This window comes from Ambystoma mexicanum, chromosome 1p (genome assembly GCF_040938575.1).
Source record: "Ambystoma mexicanum isolate Mex_15411 chromosome 1p, UKY_AmexF1_1, whole genome shotgun sequence".
In the NCBI taxonomy this organism is placed as follows: Eukaryota; Metazoa; Chordata; class Amphibia; order Caudata; family Ambystomatidae; genus Ambystoma; species Ambystoma mexicanum.
Window position 1 is genome coordinate 1,371,155,721 of NC_090921.1, and position 17,083 is coordinate 1,371,172,803.

Here is a 17,083-nt window from a genome sequence, read left to right on the forward strand (position 1 = left end):
ATACATTTTTAAAGTGAAAGTGAAACTTTTCTTTTACCGAGGATTCCCAGCCTGACTACGGGGAATGTTCTTGAACATGTGAATCCATACTGGAGAACAATAGTTACAGGTAAGTAAGTTAAACCTTATTTTATTTTAGCATGAACTATGGTAGTTATGATATAGATTTTTGTGTTTTGCTCCGATACTTTCACACAAGTTCCATCCCCAGCTCAAAATAATGTGCTTGCTGCTGCAAACGCTAGGATATATGAATTACTGGCACTTTACTTTTCTGTGCAAGAATGTCCACATTTGCCTGATTCATATAATTGCATAAACATCGAAATAATATCATTTTACATTCAGCTGATCTTTTCATCCAGAAACATTTATTTTTTAATTATGTCTCTAGGACATTCCCTTCAAAAGTTAGATGCAAAAATAGGATTACAGATGTCAAATTCAAAAGGCATTTTTTTTTTTTGCTCTACTTACATAATACATTTATATTTACATCAAAAAACAGAAGGGAGATGGAGAATGAGGAGTGGGAACTGGGAGTGGAAAGACAGCTGATTTAGTTGAAGAGTGTTGTTTTTAGCCCTTTCCGGAAGGCTGGAACAGAGGTCTCAGCACTGAGTGTGTTGGGTAAGGCATTCCAAAGTTTTGGTGCTATATGTGGGAAACCAATCGCACCTGATTTGGCCCTTTTGATGGGCGGGATACGCAGTTGGTTGGTGTGGCATGTTCTTTTAGGTCGTGCTGAGGTGTCTCTGGCAATAGTTTGATAGGTATGGCGGGGCTCAGAGGGTTAAGCACTTGCGCGTTAGGGTCTTGAAAGTGATCAGTTCTTTTACGAGGAGCCAGTGAGCAGCTCTCCTGGCCTGGGCGATGTAGTCTCTTTTGGGGATATTTAGTGCAGCCCTAAGGGCATTATTTTGTATGACTTGGAGTCCTTTTAGATTTTTTTTGCCGATGTGCCTGCTAAGAGTACATTACAATAATCTAATGTAACCCCAATGGTGGCTCTGGCTACTGACTAGCAATTCTGTTGGGAAACAAAGGGTTTTACTGCGGTTATTAGCTTGGTGGTGTGGGCGGAGGCAGAAGCTATGGCGCTAACCTGTCGTGTCATGGATAGAGTGGAGTCTAAGTAAACCCCGAGTGTCTTTACTGCAGAGGAGACGGGATGATGGAGTTATCAGTGGTGAAGTTACAGTATTGATCAATGAGTTTGGATGACGTTTCTTTGGTTCCAATAATGATAATCTCGGTTTTGTCTCCATTGAGACAAAGCCAGCTTGCCGCCATTCAGGCATGGATGGTGCTGTAAATCAGATGGAGGGCTGCAGCGTCTTGGTCATAAGAGCCTGAGAGTGATAGGAGTACCTGCATATCATTGGCATAGTTGGTGTATGCTATGCCAAGGGTGAGCAGTTTGTCAAGGGGTGCCTTTCTGAACAAGTCGTAGAGGGTAGGAGACGTGCAAGGGCCCTGAGGGACTCCGCAGTGGATGGTAGTTTGAGCTGTACTTGCCTGGTTAGAGAGAACCTTCATGGCTCTTCCGTTTAGGAAGGATGAGATCCATGAGGAGGCCTCGTTGGAAAATTGTTTAGCATGAGTGAGATGTGATGCAAGAATCTTGTGATCAACCAGATCAAAGGCGAGTGAGAGCCAAAAGTAGGAGGAGGGCTGGCTTACCTATGTCCATAATTGCTGTTATTTGGTTTTTGAGATCTAGAAGGGCGGTTTCTGTGCCATGGCCTTTGCGGAATCCTGATTCTTTTACCGAGGATGGAATTTGATTTGAGAACGTGCTGCATCTGATTGTGAGCTGCTTTGTCCAGGATTTTTAGGAGAAACGGGACAGTAGTGATGGGGCGGTAGTTGTTGGGAGAGGTCTGATCTATGGAAGGTTTTTTAGTGGTGGGCACACCCACGCCTCTTTAAGGCTTGACTGGACAGTACATGTTGTTGTGAATGAGGCATTAATGAAGGCTTTTAGGAGAGGTGCCAGGGCGTCAGCACATTGTAATGGACCCAGTCTCCCAAGTGTGATGTTTTTCTTTCTCGAAGGGCTAGATGATCAGGTCAGATGGAAGGCAGACTTCAGCAGGGAGCCTATTTGTTGTATACAGTTTTAGCCTGAGTCAGAGATCGATGGAAGTTGTACATGGGGAGCATTTGTTTTGCTGGCAAGGCCTGGTCCCAGAACCAAAAGTCCAGGCAGAGTCATGAAATGTTATGGTCCACTTCAAAAGCTTGTGTTTGCACTTCCAATGAAAAAGCATCGCTCAGGTCTTCAAGCTTGATGGGGGTTGTTTGCAGTTTTTACCTTCCAGGCCAAAGTGGCTTTATTCACCATTGCAGATTTCCATCCAGACATTCTCTAATTTGGTTACCAGTTAATTTTCTTATTGCTCCTTTCCTTTTTTCTGTTCTTTATATTTAATTATTCAGAATTTTCTTCAAGCCTGACTTCGGATGGCTCCTTAATCATTCTCCAGGTTGGTCGAGGGGGACAGCTTTTCAATTGATTGATATTGACCAATTTTTTCTCAATCCAAGTTATCTTATCAATGATCTCTTAACACCTCACCAAGAAGGTAAAAATATCTTCTCCTTGGCTTGGTTTCGTTGAAAATTGTAGAGGGAACCCCAAAATTCACCCAAGTGGACCGGTTTCTGTTATTGTAGGCAGCTACCCAATTTCCTCTTCCTTGCACCCTAGATCATGCTCATTCACATGTCTCATCTAGTAGACCTCTTCAATCTCTGTAGAAGATTGATGCCTACGCCAATAGCGTTTATACATGTTTTTTAAAATCCCACCCATAGTCAAGAGCCACTTTGATGCCTTCCTTATTTATGATCGATCTTCCTTCTCGGACTCCCCATCCTACTTTGGATCACAATATAGTGCCCTCTTCACTGGACCATGAGCCATGGCAATAGCTGATATTCCCAAAATCTTTTGGAAAACATAGTTTTGAATGGATTGTGTCATAGCTCTTGGGTGTGTAGCGTGCTTTGTGAGGTAGTCTCGGTCGCTGCTAGAGGGTCGATACTTCCTAGAGAAACTTCTGGTCACTGCAGGCCAGATTCTGGAGTTTCCCAATTAGCCATAACCCTTTTCTGAAAGGGCAGAATTGGATCCTTCTACTGTCCCTGGTATAGGATGTCTGTTATATCATCCTGCTCATACACTGGGTAAACTCTGCTCCACCCCATATATTCCGTAACCCTATTCATGAGATTTCTGTAACCAGAATCTGCATGTTTTGAGGGGTCATTCAGGCCTGCCCAACTCCAATTCTGGCAAAGTGTCAAGGCCACTAGCAGATTGAAGGGAATCACAAAGGTCTTTCATTCTAGATTCTTGATCAATGCGCCAAACTGCACTCCAAATGGAGAAATCTCATCAGAGGCCAATTCCTCCTCATATATAGAGGACATAGACTGCAAGAAGTCTTTTATCTCCTGAATTGGGCCAGGCTTAGATGGGATCGAAGTTTGTTGACCGCATCGAAGATGTCTTCGAAAAAGGGGTCTATTTACTCGGAATCACCCTCGATTTTGGCGTCAACAGTCGAGTCCCTCAACGCTTTGTGCTGCTTCGATAGTATCGAAGACTGACTCGGTTCTCCAGTCGATACCTTCGACGCCTTTTCGTCGGGTCGAGTACTCCCTCGATGTATACCTGCTCGGTCTCGAAGTAGCCTTAGACTTCCCTGATTTGTCCGAAGGAGCGACCGGGGCATGGCTCTTCCGCGATTTATTATTATTATTTTTTTTTAAGGGGGTTGAGGCTACATTCTTGAAAATGTGCATCATTTCAACTCTAAAGACATCCCATTTACATGGGGAATCAGACTTTGTCGGACACCTGATCACCTCGGTTGAGGAATCAGATGGAGACCTATGGCGTCTCTTCTTCGATGAAGAAGTGGAAGACTGCCTTGATCGACTCCTTGACGGGGACCTCTTCGATCTATTACGTCGGGTAGAGTCTCTAGACTCCCCGGACCTTTCCTTCTTCAAAGTCTTCGAAGCCTCCCTCCTCATCAGTTTACCTATGTGTTCCCGGAGAGCTTTTTCTGTCATGGACTGACAGGATCTGCAGTCATTGGTACAGTGCCCAGAACCCAGAAACCATAGGCAGATGCAGTGCGGATCTGTTATAGACATCTTCGACCCGTAATCGTAGCATTTCTTAAACCCCGACTTTGGGGTTGAAAGGGTAGATGAAGCCATTTTTCGACAGAAAAACAGAACTGAAGCCAACAGGCACTGCATGAGCTATTTGTACTAACAATGATGTCGAAGCTCGACGGAGGCCCTCAAGGGACATCGCCACGACATGGGTTACAGTGCCCTCTGCCGAGAAATTATTTTTCCGAAGCAGCAAAGCTGGCAAGATATGAATATCCAAGATGGTGAATACGTGGGAGGAACATCCAATCGAAAAAACGTTACCAGTAGTAAGTAACTCTTTCTTCTGGTTGTAATCATGCGAGTGACAATGATTGGCTAGCTCTGGGCTCTCTTCACTTCTGAGCCTTATCTACAGCAACTAAGCACTTGCCCTTCCTTCATACTTAAGTGGTGTCATCCTCCCACCTAAATCTTGAAATCTCTTGTGATCTTTCCATTACCCTCTTCTAAGGGTGAACATTGGTTTCACAATCAACTGTCCAGAGTAGTCCAATTGTACTGGAAAACTCCAAATCGTTAAAGTCTTCCGAACACCTTGTAGTCCTCTTTGTGGGACCTTCCCCCTGGTTCCATTGCCTGTTGGCCTGCATCTGGATTGCTGTGAGCTCAGAATATGGTCCTCCTGAAGGCATTCATGCCCTCGGGGTTTGTACGGAGGACGCTTCCAGTGGCCTTCTGCTGGATGCGGATATGTCCTATTGCTTTCCTTTTTGAAATCCAATTCTACTGAACAATATGCTCTGGTCCCGTCTGTCCCAGACGATGTCCCATTAATGAGGGTGACAATCGACTAAAAGTACAGTAGTCTCTATGGTGCATAAATTGCACTTTAATTTCCATACTCGTTTACAAATCAGGTATTCACACCTTTCTGAATGTTTATAATTTTTCAGTTCTTATCCATAGCCAACTATATACTACCAGCTGTTTCGTAAAAAAAAAAAAAACTCAACTACTTCTAACATCAACACTTACACTAATGGATTCCCAGTGCTTTTGCCATCGTCCACTCATGCATTGTTTGATATGCTTCCCAAACCAAAAGGCAACAGCCAACATTTTTCAGATTTTTCCAACGTTTGTTAACCTCAGTCACATTGTAAAATACCTTTACCCCTTGCATTATTATGCATTTTGTGGATAGAATGAAATGCATGTCTTAACCTTGCATAAATCTAATGCGGTAGCATTATTTTGCCTTAATTATGCTTCTAAAACATGCTTGTTTGTTGCTTCCAATTGATCATCTTTGGATGTTGTCTGTGTTTTTCCCTGACTCAAGAAAAGGGCTAGGTTTGTTTACTGCCACATCTCATCATTGACTTTATGGGTATACAGTGCATGTTTTTCTAAGCTTAGGGTTTTTGAAACACATCCCCAGTGTTTTTGCATTTGAAACTGTTAAATTCGGCATCTATTTATTGATCCTTGTTAAGAACATTTTTTTTTTGTGCAGGTTTTTGCTACATCTTTCAGAAAAAACAGGAGGGGTTATCGTAACAAATGATAATTTCAGAGAATTTGTGACTGAATCTCCAGCATGGAAGCGGATCATTCAAGAAAGGTGAACTTTTACATGCTATTATTGGCTTCATCTGCTGTTCAGTCTGATTTTTCCATTAGTACATGCAGCTCAAAGAAGGAAATTAACTAATTTTCTGCTTTTATAAACCTTTTTTTATTTTCTTTCACACCCTTCACCCCCCAGTCCAACACTTCCATAGGTATCTGTGCTTTATTCTCTACCTCCCCCCCGCCACCCTGGATCCAAACACAACAAAGTTGCGTTTATTTTCCCCCAGAGAGTGGATTTGAGTGGCTCCCATTTTTTACATAAAGTTCTAATTTCATTTAGTTTGAACTGAATGTTATGAGATATTTGACATATATTTGGATCCACTATCAGCCAACTACAGTCTAGTACCTCCAAACAGTCCTCTGTGGCTAGAATAAGTCATGGGGGTGGGGGGTAGGGGTTATTTCTTTTTTGGATGTAATCACTTTAAATTCAGAAACCTTTTCGAAATGAATTAAAATCTCCTTACAGTTTTCGGAAATACCTTTTGGTGTTAGACAATATAATTAACAAATCTGCCTAAAGGAGGATTTTTAGATGTACAACTCCCACAATCCACACCTTTTAATCACTGGATCACCACAAATTAGGTTAGCTAGAGGGTTCAGTAAACAAATCAAACAACAAATGGGATAACAACATCCCTGCCTTGTGCCCCTTCTGATAGGAAACACAGCTGAAGTATCCCTATTCACTGACACTTGAGCATCTTCTTTATTTATATGGGGCATCAAAGAGACTTAAAAAGGTAGGCCCACAACCAATCCTACATATAGAGCCTTCCAACTAACTCTATCAAATGCCTTTTCTGCATCAGTACTCGCTGCTGCACAGGCCTCTACAGATGATTTAGCCATTACACCCATTTTACAAACCAGTTTGTTTTTTTATTAATTAAATTGGGGAGAATAGTGCCTAATCTTCATATGTATATTTTGGCAAATAATTGAATGTCAGAATTTAATAAGGATATCAGCCTAACATTTGCACAGTCTGCATGATTTTGTCCTTGCTTTTGAATCACAATAATTAAAGCAGATTGCATTGAAGATGCTTCTCCTTGTTATGTCTATGTATATACCCTCTTACAGATTGGAAACCAGTTTTAGACTAAATATTTTCTAGAATTTCTATGCGTAGACCATCAGGTCCCATACATTTTCCCACTTGAGGTTCATGGTTTCAATTATCCCTTTTGGAGGTTTTCCTTTGCTAGATGCTCGGTTTCATCTATCTTTATTTTAGGGATCGTTGTGCCTTCTAGAGGTTCAACTATTTCCTGCAGGCACACTGTTTTGTCGGAAGAATATAGCTTTTCAGAGTTTGCCCAAAAAGCTTCACAGGTCTCCTTGTTTTGTCTCCATATTCCCTGCATCATTTACTGACAGGACTTGTCTTTTGTCTTCATTATTCTTAAGGCGATTGAACAATCGAGAGCCCACCTTTTACCCATATGCTGGTCTCATTAAAAAAGGCATGTACTCTGCGTCACAATTTAACTTATGATCTAGTGTGCATCTAGTTCTATCAACACATTCTGTAATCCTGACTTCAGGATTATCATGTGCCTGTTCAGCTAGACTGAGATCCCCTTCTAACTTTGACAGTTTTTTCCTTCTGTCTACCCTATGTACTGTATAACCTATTTACTCCTACGTCCCGTTCCCTTTCCTCCATACTTGTGGGATATTCGCTCCTTCGGGATGGGACCGGAGCACTTTAAAAAATAAAAAAGGATCAAACATTCTGAATTTTTGACGTCCTTTTATTTTTTACGCGGGGTGCCGCACGTGGCCGTAACCCCGCCTTCCTGAGCTCCGACCATCACCCTTCAGGCCTTCTCTATCACCAGGTCTGAGACCTTTTAAGCAACAGAAATCCGTTCTGCCCTTCATTTGACTGGTGCGTCCGGACACCGCTGCCTCATACAGTCTTGCTACCTCCTGCTTCCGCACCACTGATTTACGTGGACCCGGCTGGTGGTGGCCTTCCTTCCTGTCATCCATCCTCCCTGTGTTCATGGGGGTATGCCCCTCACGAGCGGCCTCTGCCTGTACCAGCGCCACAACCTTCTGCTGAGGATTATTATTTTTTTGGGATGTTTCAGATGCTCATGCACTCTGACCCTATGAAGGCGTTTTTCAAGCGTCTTTTCAGGGAAATGTACCTGGAGCCTCCTGTCCCACCTTCTGCCCTGACTGTCCCACTGCGGGTTCCAGTAGTGCCACTCCCTCCACTGCTTCCTTCTGGACCTCCTCCATCTCTCCCTCCTCTGCCCCCATTGTTTCCTATAGAGGAGACACTGACGGACTGGGACAATACTTTAAAACCTGAGGTGGTATGCGTGTTGGACCAAGCATCTGTCCCTGCCTGGCTGGATGAGCCTCAAGCGGATCAGGACAGCGATGAGCAGCCCCGCTCAGTGAGAGCATTCCATGAACGGGTCCTAGATATGATGGCCCTCCTTGACTTTCCAGTACCTGAGGCCCCCACTCCTCAGTAGTGGGTGCTTTCGGGAGCTTTTACCTTGTCGCATCAGGAGTGCACCGGCCTGTTCCTTCAGAAGGATGTCTTGGCTGAGGCCCGCAAAGTCTGGGATAAACCCCACGCTTGGCTCCACATCAACAAAAGAATTGACGCTCGATACAAGCTTCACACCTCTGACGAGATAACCTTATCGGCTTGTCCACTCCCGTCCTCAACGGTGGTGGCAGCGGCCACCCTCCATTCCAAGCCGGCCGGCCGCTGCATCTTCAACGGCAGCAGCCCAAATCCTATCAAAGGAGGATAAACTTCTGGACTCTTTGGGCAAGCAGGTATTTGCCAATTTGTCTCTACAGCTTCGTAAAGCGAACACCGAGCTCATCCTGGCAGCAGCCAATCTGAGGCTGTGGAAAGAGTTACCCGATTTCCAGGAGTGCATTCCTGCGGATAGGCTAGATGACTTTAAAGCCAGTTTGTCGGGCGCCAGAGTGCTGGCGCAGGATCTACTGGAAGCTGCGGCATGCCACATAGATATCTCAGCTCGAGGCCTTATGGTAGGGATTGACACCTTCCGCCAGGCGTGGCTCCATGCAACGAAGTTTTTAAAGGAAGTGCAAGACAAAGTACTGGACCTTCCTTTTGATGGCAAGGAATTGTTTCTCTCTTCTACCGATGAGAAGCTCACAAAGGCCAAAGCGAGTACCCAGACCGCCAAATCCTAATCAGTCTTGGCGAAAGCTCTGACTAAGGCCCCTTATGCACAGCGGTCAGGGTCCCAGACTGGATCCTTCTCTAGGTTCAGGGGGGTTTCAAGGATCGGTGTGCGTGCCAAACGGATGCTCTGGTTGGCGGGACCCGCCGAAAGCAGCAACTGCAAGGTGGTTTGTTTGTCTCTCGGCCATCAGCCTCTTATCCAGGGACAGGTAGTCTCTGTGCCAGCAAATTAGCAAAATTATATTTTTTGTCGGTCGCACGAGACTCCGGTGGGAGGACGAATCTCGTCGCATCTGGAGGCATGGCAGACCATCACCGAATACCTGTGGGTTTTGTCCATCGCTCAGGAGGGCTTTTGCTTGCCCCCCCCACCCCCCACTCTTCAACCCTCACTTCCAACAGATCGGGCGCCCTCCATCAGAGCCGAGGTACAGAAACTTCTAAACCTCAAAGCAGTGGAACCTGTTCCCCTTGGGAAGCAAGGGGACGGATTCTACTCTCGACAGTTCAGTGCCCAAACCCAACCAGGCTGGCCTGCGCACTATCCTCTATCTTTCCCAATTCAATCTTTCTCTTCCCCAAGAGAAATTCAAGATGATTGCGCCTTGCCAAATAAAGTCCTCTTCGGAAGGGCGACTGGCTCAGTGTAGTGGACCTTGAGGACGCTTACATGCACATCCTGATATGGAGGCCGCATTGAAAATACCTGCGGTTCTCTCTGGGAGGGGAACATTTTCAGTTCTGGGTGCTCACTTTTGGTCTCGGCGAGGCGCACCGGAGACTCCTCAGAGGGTCTCTGCAGCGGGTCTGCCAAAACTGGATGATCTTCTGAGATTCCCCGTTTGGGGGCTAAGGTTGAGCCCAGTTCTTCTGTGGCTCTGGATACCAGGGTTCGCCCTGAGGCTTCCGCATCTGGAGCTAACTATACAGAGTCTTGGCTCAAAGCCCCTCTCGAGGTGGCTATATGTGCCAGGGTTAAACCTGGGGTTCCCCTTCTTGGGGCTAAATTGGACACCAGAATTGTAGGCCCCTCTTCGAGGGTCTTGGCTGTAATGTATATCCCTCAGCCTTCCCACACCTTCCCACGCGCACGGTCGTGGTGAAAACCAGTTATGTTGAGGGGGCAAAATGAGGCAGTCACGCACCACAGGCCTTCCAGTACCGGCTCTGCTGAGGATCCTCCACTAGAGGCTAATTCTGGGGCAGTGCCAAACGTGTCGAGTAAACACCCTAGATCTGCCAGTACCGGCTGTGCCGATGTTCCTTGTTTCAAGGCTAAGATGGCACACAATGCCCCTGACTCCCCTGAGGAGACTATTGACTCACTTGCTCCTGTGACGCAGTTCGCGCCAGGCGTTGACAAAATGGCAGCCAACCTAACCTGGTCCATGGTGGCCATTTTGAATACCTCCCTTACAGCAGCAGTGTAGTTGGTGTTCGCACAGACAATTCAGTGCCGATGTTTAACATCAACAAGCAGGAACCAAGTCCTCTCTTCTTGTGGATCTTGCCATACAAAGTCGGGACTGGGCCATCCAGTGCAATGTTTGGCTCCAGGCTGTACACATCCCGGGTCACATAAATGTGGCCGCAGATTCACTCTGTCACCAGTCGGCAACAGTTACGAGAGGGAGATGAACAGCAATGTCCTCTCTAACATTTTTCATCAATGGGGCACTCCAGAGGTGGACTTCTTTGCAACTTCTTCAAACAAGAAACTGCCTCTTTGTGTCCAGGGAGGGGCTCGGAGCGTCCTCCTTGGGTGACGCCCTCGAGATCTCGTGGGACAGCATGAAAGCTTATGCTTTTCCTTCATTACCTCTGATCCATCGGTTTCTCTGCAAGCTCAGGAGCACATCGAACTGCACTCTGCTGTTCAGCCTCTTAGTGGCCAGCCAGATTCTGGTTTTCGGAACTACAGCATCTGTCGGAAACTGTCGGAAACTTCCCCTGATCAAATTGCTGCAGATTCATGACCTTCTTCTCCAGAGCATTCACCATATGTGGCACCCCTCACAATCGTTAAGCTTGGCAGCCAGATGCCTGAGTTCAGATCGCTAAAACGGTTCACAAAGACAATGGCTGCATTATCCAAGCAGCCATGAAGCTACGAGGGCTCAGTACAGGAGCAAATGGCTCCGGTTTTGCCATTGGTGTTCAGCTAAACAGTTTGATCCCAGGCAACTTTTGGTTGACACCGTTCTTTCTTTTGTCTCTCATCTGGCTGTTTCTGGCATCCATGTTCTGATATGCAGAACTTACTTATCCGCTATTGTGGCCTACCTGTCCATGGGCAGATGTGCCTTTTCATTGACTAGTCAAGTCATCAAAAGGCATTTTGCCGGTCTCTTCATCTCTTCCCACCGGGATGTTATGCCATAAGCCTTTTGAACCCATGACCACTACCGACCTTGGGTACCTTTCTTGGAAGTTTACCTTTCTGATCGCAATAACATCGGCGAGGCGAGTTACTAAGCTCCAAGCTCTTTTCCGTGGAACATCCATTCCTCACTTTCCTTCCTGTCTAAGGTGGTTACTGATTTTCATTTGATCCACTCTGTCTCCTTACCGGTCTTCTTTCCTAACCCGGCATCTAATGCCGAGAGTTTTAAAACAACCTGAACATCCGAAGCTTCTCACAACTCTTTCTCACATTCGGAGACCTGAAGGGGAAACCAGATTCCAAAGCAACTATTCCCCGCTGGATTGCCTCATGTTTTCAGAAGCCTATAGCATTCAAGACCTTTCAACCACCGAAGAGCATCTCTATGCACATCTAGTCTTTGGCAAAGCTACTGCTTAAGTATGTCCCTTGGGAGTCCTTCGCCAAGGCTGCTTTGTGGGCCTCCCATCGGCTTTACCTGAGCTCCAGGGCTGATGCCCAGTTTGGCCAGGCTGTTCTTCAGAACCTATTCCAGTAAAGGGTTTTTCCATCCACCCGTACTACCTATGGTGTGTGCTTGGGAATCTCCCACAAGTATGGAGGAAAGGGGATGGGATGTAGGAGTATAATAAATGTACTCACCGTAGTGACTACCTTACTCATAGTCCCCTGTCCTCCATGCGCCGCCGTCCCCTCTAATAAGTATCCTCTATTATTGCTTAAAAGGTCTCTGACCTGGCGATGGAAAACGACTGAAGGGCGATGTGCCGGACGGAGCTCAGGAGAGCAGGGTTACGGCCACGTGCGCTACCCTGTGTAAAAATGAAAGGAAAAAAATTCAAAAATTTTGATGCTTTTTTTTTTTTACAAAAGTGGTCCCGTCCCAAAGGCCGGAATGTTCTACAAGTATGGAGGAAAGGATACTATGGACTAGGAGTAAGGTAGTCACTACAGGGAGTAACTTTATTAATCTTACCCGTTATAATGGATTTCAGAGCATCCCACACTTTAAATAAATCCATAGTTACTACATTAAAAAAAAACACTAATTTGTAATGTTTTCTGTGAAGGCTGTATCCAGTAACAGTGATGTGTTTAATCTCCAGCTACCGCTGTCACTTTGCCTCGCAGAAGATCTGCCTAAAGCAATCTCTATCACCTCATACTCTTACGTCCTGTCCCCTTTCCTCCATACTGTATGGGCGTCACTTCCAAAGGACGGGAGACAGAACCTTTTTCACCAGAAAATACCAACTTCCCCTTTAAATGCAGAGGCGCACGGGGGTGGTGCGGCCCTGGGAGCATGCACTGCCCTGACTCTGCCCTCCGGCGCCACACCCCAGTTCACTTTTCTGTGTCGACAGGAACACACCAAATTCACCAGCGCTCCTGGGTTTGGCTCCGGCCATGTAATTCCACACGCGAATACTTCTTTTTGTCTTTTTTTTGTCTTTTATCATTCAGGTACTCGGTCCTCAAGCGTCACGTTCCTCCCCGGCACTTGTCGACTTCCACAGTTTTCAGCAGGTGTCCATCCTGCGACAGGCTCTTCCCAACTTCAGCCCCACACACCCTCTGCCTACGTTGCCTTGGCCCAGACCACGGTTGGCAAGCTTGTACAGTGTGCAACGCCCTGTCATCGCGGTCTCTGAAGAACTGACTAGCCAGGTGGAGGGAGCTCTTCCAGAAGTCGCCTCCAAAGAACCTCAAGGACTTTGTGAAATATTGATCCTGGCCCATGGTAGGGCCTCTATTTTCCATTTGCACCCAGCAAGGGACACTGCTTCCCAAGGACTCGCCCGCACAGGAGGGACCGCTCAGTTCCTTGTACCAGCATGTGCAGCGAGGCTGCTTCAGCTACAGGCCGAGGGATCCTTCGATCCTCCCGGTGGCAGTGCTGATGGACTGGAAGGTTCTTGTACCGGATCTTCATCTGAGGAGCTCCGCCTTTGTACCAGCATTATGTCTGAGGGGCTATGCCCTAGTACCGGCAATAAGTCTGAGGGGGCACCTAAACGCAGCTCTACCGACCCCCGGGTCTAGGCCAGAGGAGCAGTGTAGGCCTCGTGATCCACACTAGAGTCCTGGAGGAGGCTGGGCCCAGTGAGCCGAGCAACACTGCGCAGGCACGTGGCAGGCAGATAACAAAATGGCCCCCATGCCAGACATCATCACCCGTCCAGCACCATTCCACGAGTTCGGCGAGGAACGAGTGTCAAGGTGGGACTGGCTTTAACCAGGTATGTGGCCTACAGCCAATCCGTCATTTGCGCAGGTCAGGTTCCTGCTGCGTCCGTATGGGCAGGGTATGCAGCGGCTCCAGCAGCCTCCCGCTACCCACTCTATATCCCTTATCCCTCCTCCAGCCTGTGAAGACCGGTTATTCGAGAGGTTCCTCCGGCTCATGAAGTCCCCTCGGATGGGGGTTATCCTCAGGGATGCCATCAGGGACGTGCTCCCTCCAATGCTTCCATCAGGCTCCTCTGCCTCCGGCCCCCCAGCCGATTCCTCAGGTGGTTCCCTACCAGCCTCCTGCACAGCTTCTGGCTCCAGTCCCCGCACCCCAGCCGCCAGCTCCTGCTACTCTACCGATGCAAGATCCTCCTGACCCACAGGATACGGTTGAGGAGGACGACCCTGACATACCCTCGTCAGCCAAGGCCTTCCACAAACGTCTTGTAGGGCTAGCGGAGTACCTGGGCCTACTTCAACCCGAGGTCGAGCAACCAGTGGAGGTGGTCCTTGCAGAAGTCCTCACGCAACGCACCTCTGCCAAAATGGGAATTCCACTGCAGACCGATGTAGTCGCCCTGGCCAAAAAGGGTTGGCTCAAGCCCCACTCTGCCCAGCTGGTCAATCGACCTCTGGACGCCAAGCACAGGCAGATGGAGAGGGATACACTCTTGCTATCGGCCCACCCTCAGCCACACTCCTCGGTGATCGCTGCGGCATCACTATACTCCAAGCCTCAGCTGCCTCCTCTGCGGCGCTACAAGACAAGGAGAAGATCTTGGAGGCGTACTGGAAGAAGCTGTATTATAACGCGTCCTTGCATCTTCGTCAGGCCAACACTGATGTGATGCTGGCTGCCACTAACCAGAGGGAAATTGCGGTCTTCCTCCCAGAACTCCCTATGCAGAGCCAATCCCGTTTCAATGCGGGACTGGCTGAGGCCACGCTGGTGGTGCAGGACCTCATGGAGTCCACTGTGGCCCATATTGACACCTCTGGCTGTGCCATCTGTATCGCCACGGACATGAGAAGGACAGCCTGGCTCCGTGCGACGAAATTCAACCCGGATGTCCAGGAACGCATATTACACCTGCCGTTCGAGGGGGACGGGGGGGGGGGGACCTCTTCCACTCCACCACGGACGATGAGCTAGACAAAAAGAAAAACAGCTCACAAACGGCCAAGTCCTTATCCATCTTGACAAAGACCACACCCAAATCGTACACCCAGTCACAGCAGCGCTCCGACAAGGGACGTATGTACGAGGGTTCCATGGCTGCCAGAAACGGAGGACCAGGCAGGCGACAGCTCGCCGACTCTAAATCGGCGCAAGCAACAAAAAGGGGGTGGGGGCCGTGTGCAAGGGCCCTCCAACAGCCTCTGAGGGAAAGAGGGCATGGCACACCCCTCTGGATCCACGTTTCTCCAGTGGGACAGGCTTGCTCTCCAGGCGCATTTCTGGCACAAGAATTTTGCGGCTCCCTGTATCCTCTCCGTAGTAACCACTGGGTACCACCTACCCATCCCAGCCTCTCCTCCCTCCACCGCTCCACTCCCTCAAGTTGGGACAGCAACTCTTCTGGCGGAGATCCGGTCGCTCGTAGAGAGCCAGGCCGTGGAGGAGGTCCCAGCGAGGCTTAGGCTTTTACAGGATTTTCACCATTCAGAAGGAGCCAGGCGGGCCTGAGTTGTGCTGGACCTTTCCAGCCTCAACCTCTGATTCAAATTCAAGATGGTTACGCCAGCTTTTATAGCGGAGACATTGTGCAAGGGTGACTGGATGTGCTCCCTGGATCTGAAGGACGCGTACCTACATGTCCCGATTTGGCAGCCCCATCGTTCTTTCCTACGGTTCAGGATCATGGGCTACCATTTCCAATACCAGGGCCTTTCTTTTGGCCTCAACTCGGTCCCCAGGGTCTTTACCAGACTCATGAACACGGTGGCTGCCCTCCTCAGAGCGCAGTGCCTCCACGTCTCCCCATACCTCGACGACTGGCTCGTCAGGGCTACATCTCCAGAAGCGGTTCACCACCCTATGCTCTCTTGAACACACTGCACGATCTGGGCTTTGTGCTGAATCTAAAGAAGTCGCAGCTGCAGCCCACACAGACTGACATTCTTGGACCTCATCTGGGACATGTGCTCCGAGAAGATATTTCCGTCGGAGGACAAGATCTCGGCCATCAGGCGGGCCACCACTCAATTCCTCTGTAGAGAAGTGACCTCGGCCTGGCGGTACCCGCATCTCCTGGGTCTCTTGGCGGCAGGCCTGTTAGCCGTCCCACACACGAGACTGAGGATAAGGAGGATTCAGCTGCACTTCGCGGCTTCATGGAACCAGGAGCGGGGCTCTCAATCCGAGATGATCAACGGTCCTCCATCTCTCTGCCCGGACCCGACATGGTGGTCCAGACAATGCAAACTACGGACGGGCAGGCCCTTCAGGCCTCCCACCCTGCAGGTCACCATCACCACAGACTCCTCACTCTAGGGCTGGGGAGCCACTTTGGACAATCTCTCGGTCCACAGCACCTGGACTCGACAGGAGCAGGAATACCACATCAATTGATTGGAGCTGAACTCCATCTGGCGAGCGCTCCGAGCATTCCTTCCACTTCTCAGGGGCAAGGTTGTCCTCATCCAGACGGACAACTCGACCAGCATGTACTCCTCTGTGTAGACTGGCAAGCAGCATGTGGGAGTGGGCCCTGGAAAAAGACATCTACCTCACGGCAGTCCACCTCCTGGGGGAATCCAACCTGGAGGCGGACAGGCTCAGCAGGTTGGGAGTGGACAATTATGAGTGGCAGCTTAACTACCTCGTAATTCAGGAGATCTTCAACTGATTGGGTCTACCCCAGGTGGATCTTTTTGCCACCTGGCACAAAAATACGTGCCCTCAGTTCGCCTCCTAGTAGGGACAGGGCCCCGGCTCCCTGGGAGACACATTTCGGATTCAGTGGAACGGCATGACGGTGTATGCCTTCCCGCCCACTCCGCTGATTCACAGAGTGATTTGCAAGATCAAGGAGTTCTGCCAGCTGAACATCATTCTAATAGCTACATGGTTGCCGGCCAGGCCATGGTTCTCGGAGCTGCTTAGCCTCTCCGAGATGCCTCCGATTCACCTTTCGACGGGCCCAGCACATCATCTGGCTCAGCAGGGGGGGGCAGGGTCATCCACCCCGCGCCACATAAACTAGCCCTCAGTGTGGTTCCTGAGCAGGTACCGCTAAGGCACCTCAGCCTCTTGCAGACGAATCTGGGATTCAAACAGGGCTACCTGGGCCCAGTATAAAAGCAAATGGACCAGTTTCTGCCACTTATAATTACTATCTGCAAATACCAAACTTACTTGGCAAATACAAGTGCTAGGAGACTTCAACCTTGGTCCTAACAACCCCAATGACCAACACGCCTCGGCATTGTCGAACACACTTACTGAACTAGGCCTTGCGCAAAGGGTTAATCAGCCTACCCACGATAAAGGCAGA

At 48.6% G+C, this 17,083-nt stretch overlaps 1 protein-coding gene across 3 annotated transcripts in view; it reads left to right on the forward strand.

The window, feature by feature from the left end:
* Positions 1-17,083, forward strand: part of N4BP1 (NEDD4 binding protein 1) — a 510,620-nt gene that overhangs the window by 231,322 nt on the left and 262,215 nt on the right. For all 3 annotated transcript variants that reach the window (XM_069607045.1, XM_069607047.1, XM_069607046.1), the window contains exon 5: positions 5,654-5,761. In XM_069607045.1, coding sequence (XP_069463146.1) covers positions 5,654-5,761 — 108 coding nt within the window. The remainder of the gene's footprint in view (positions 1-5,653; positions 5,762-17,083) is intronic.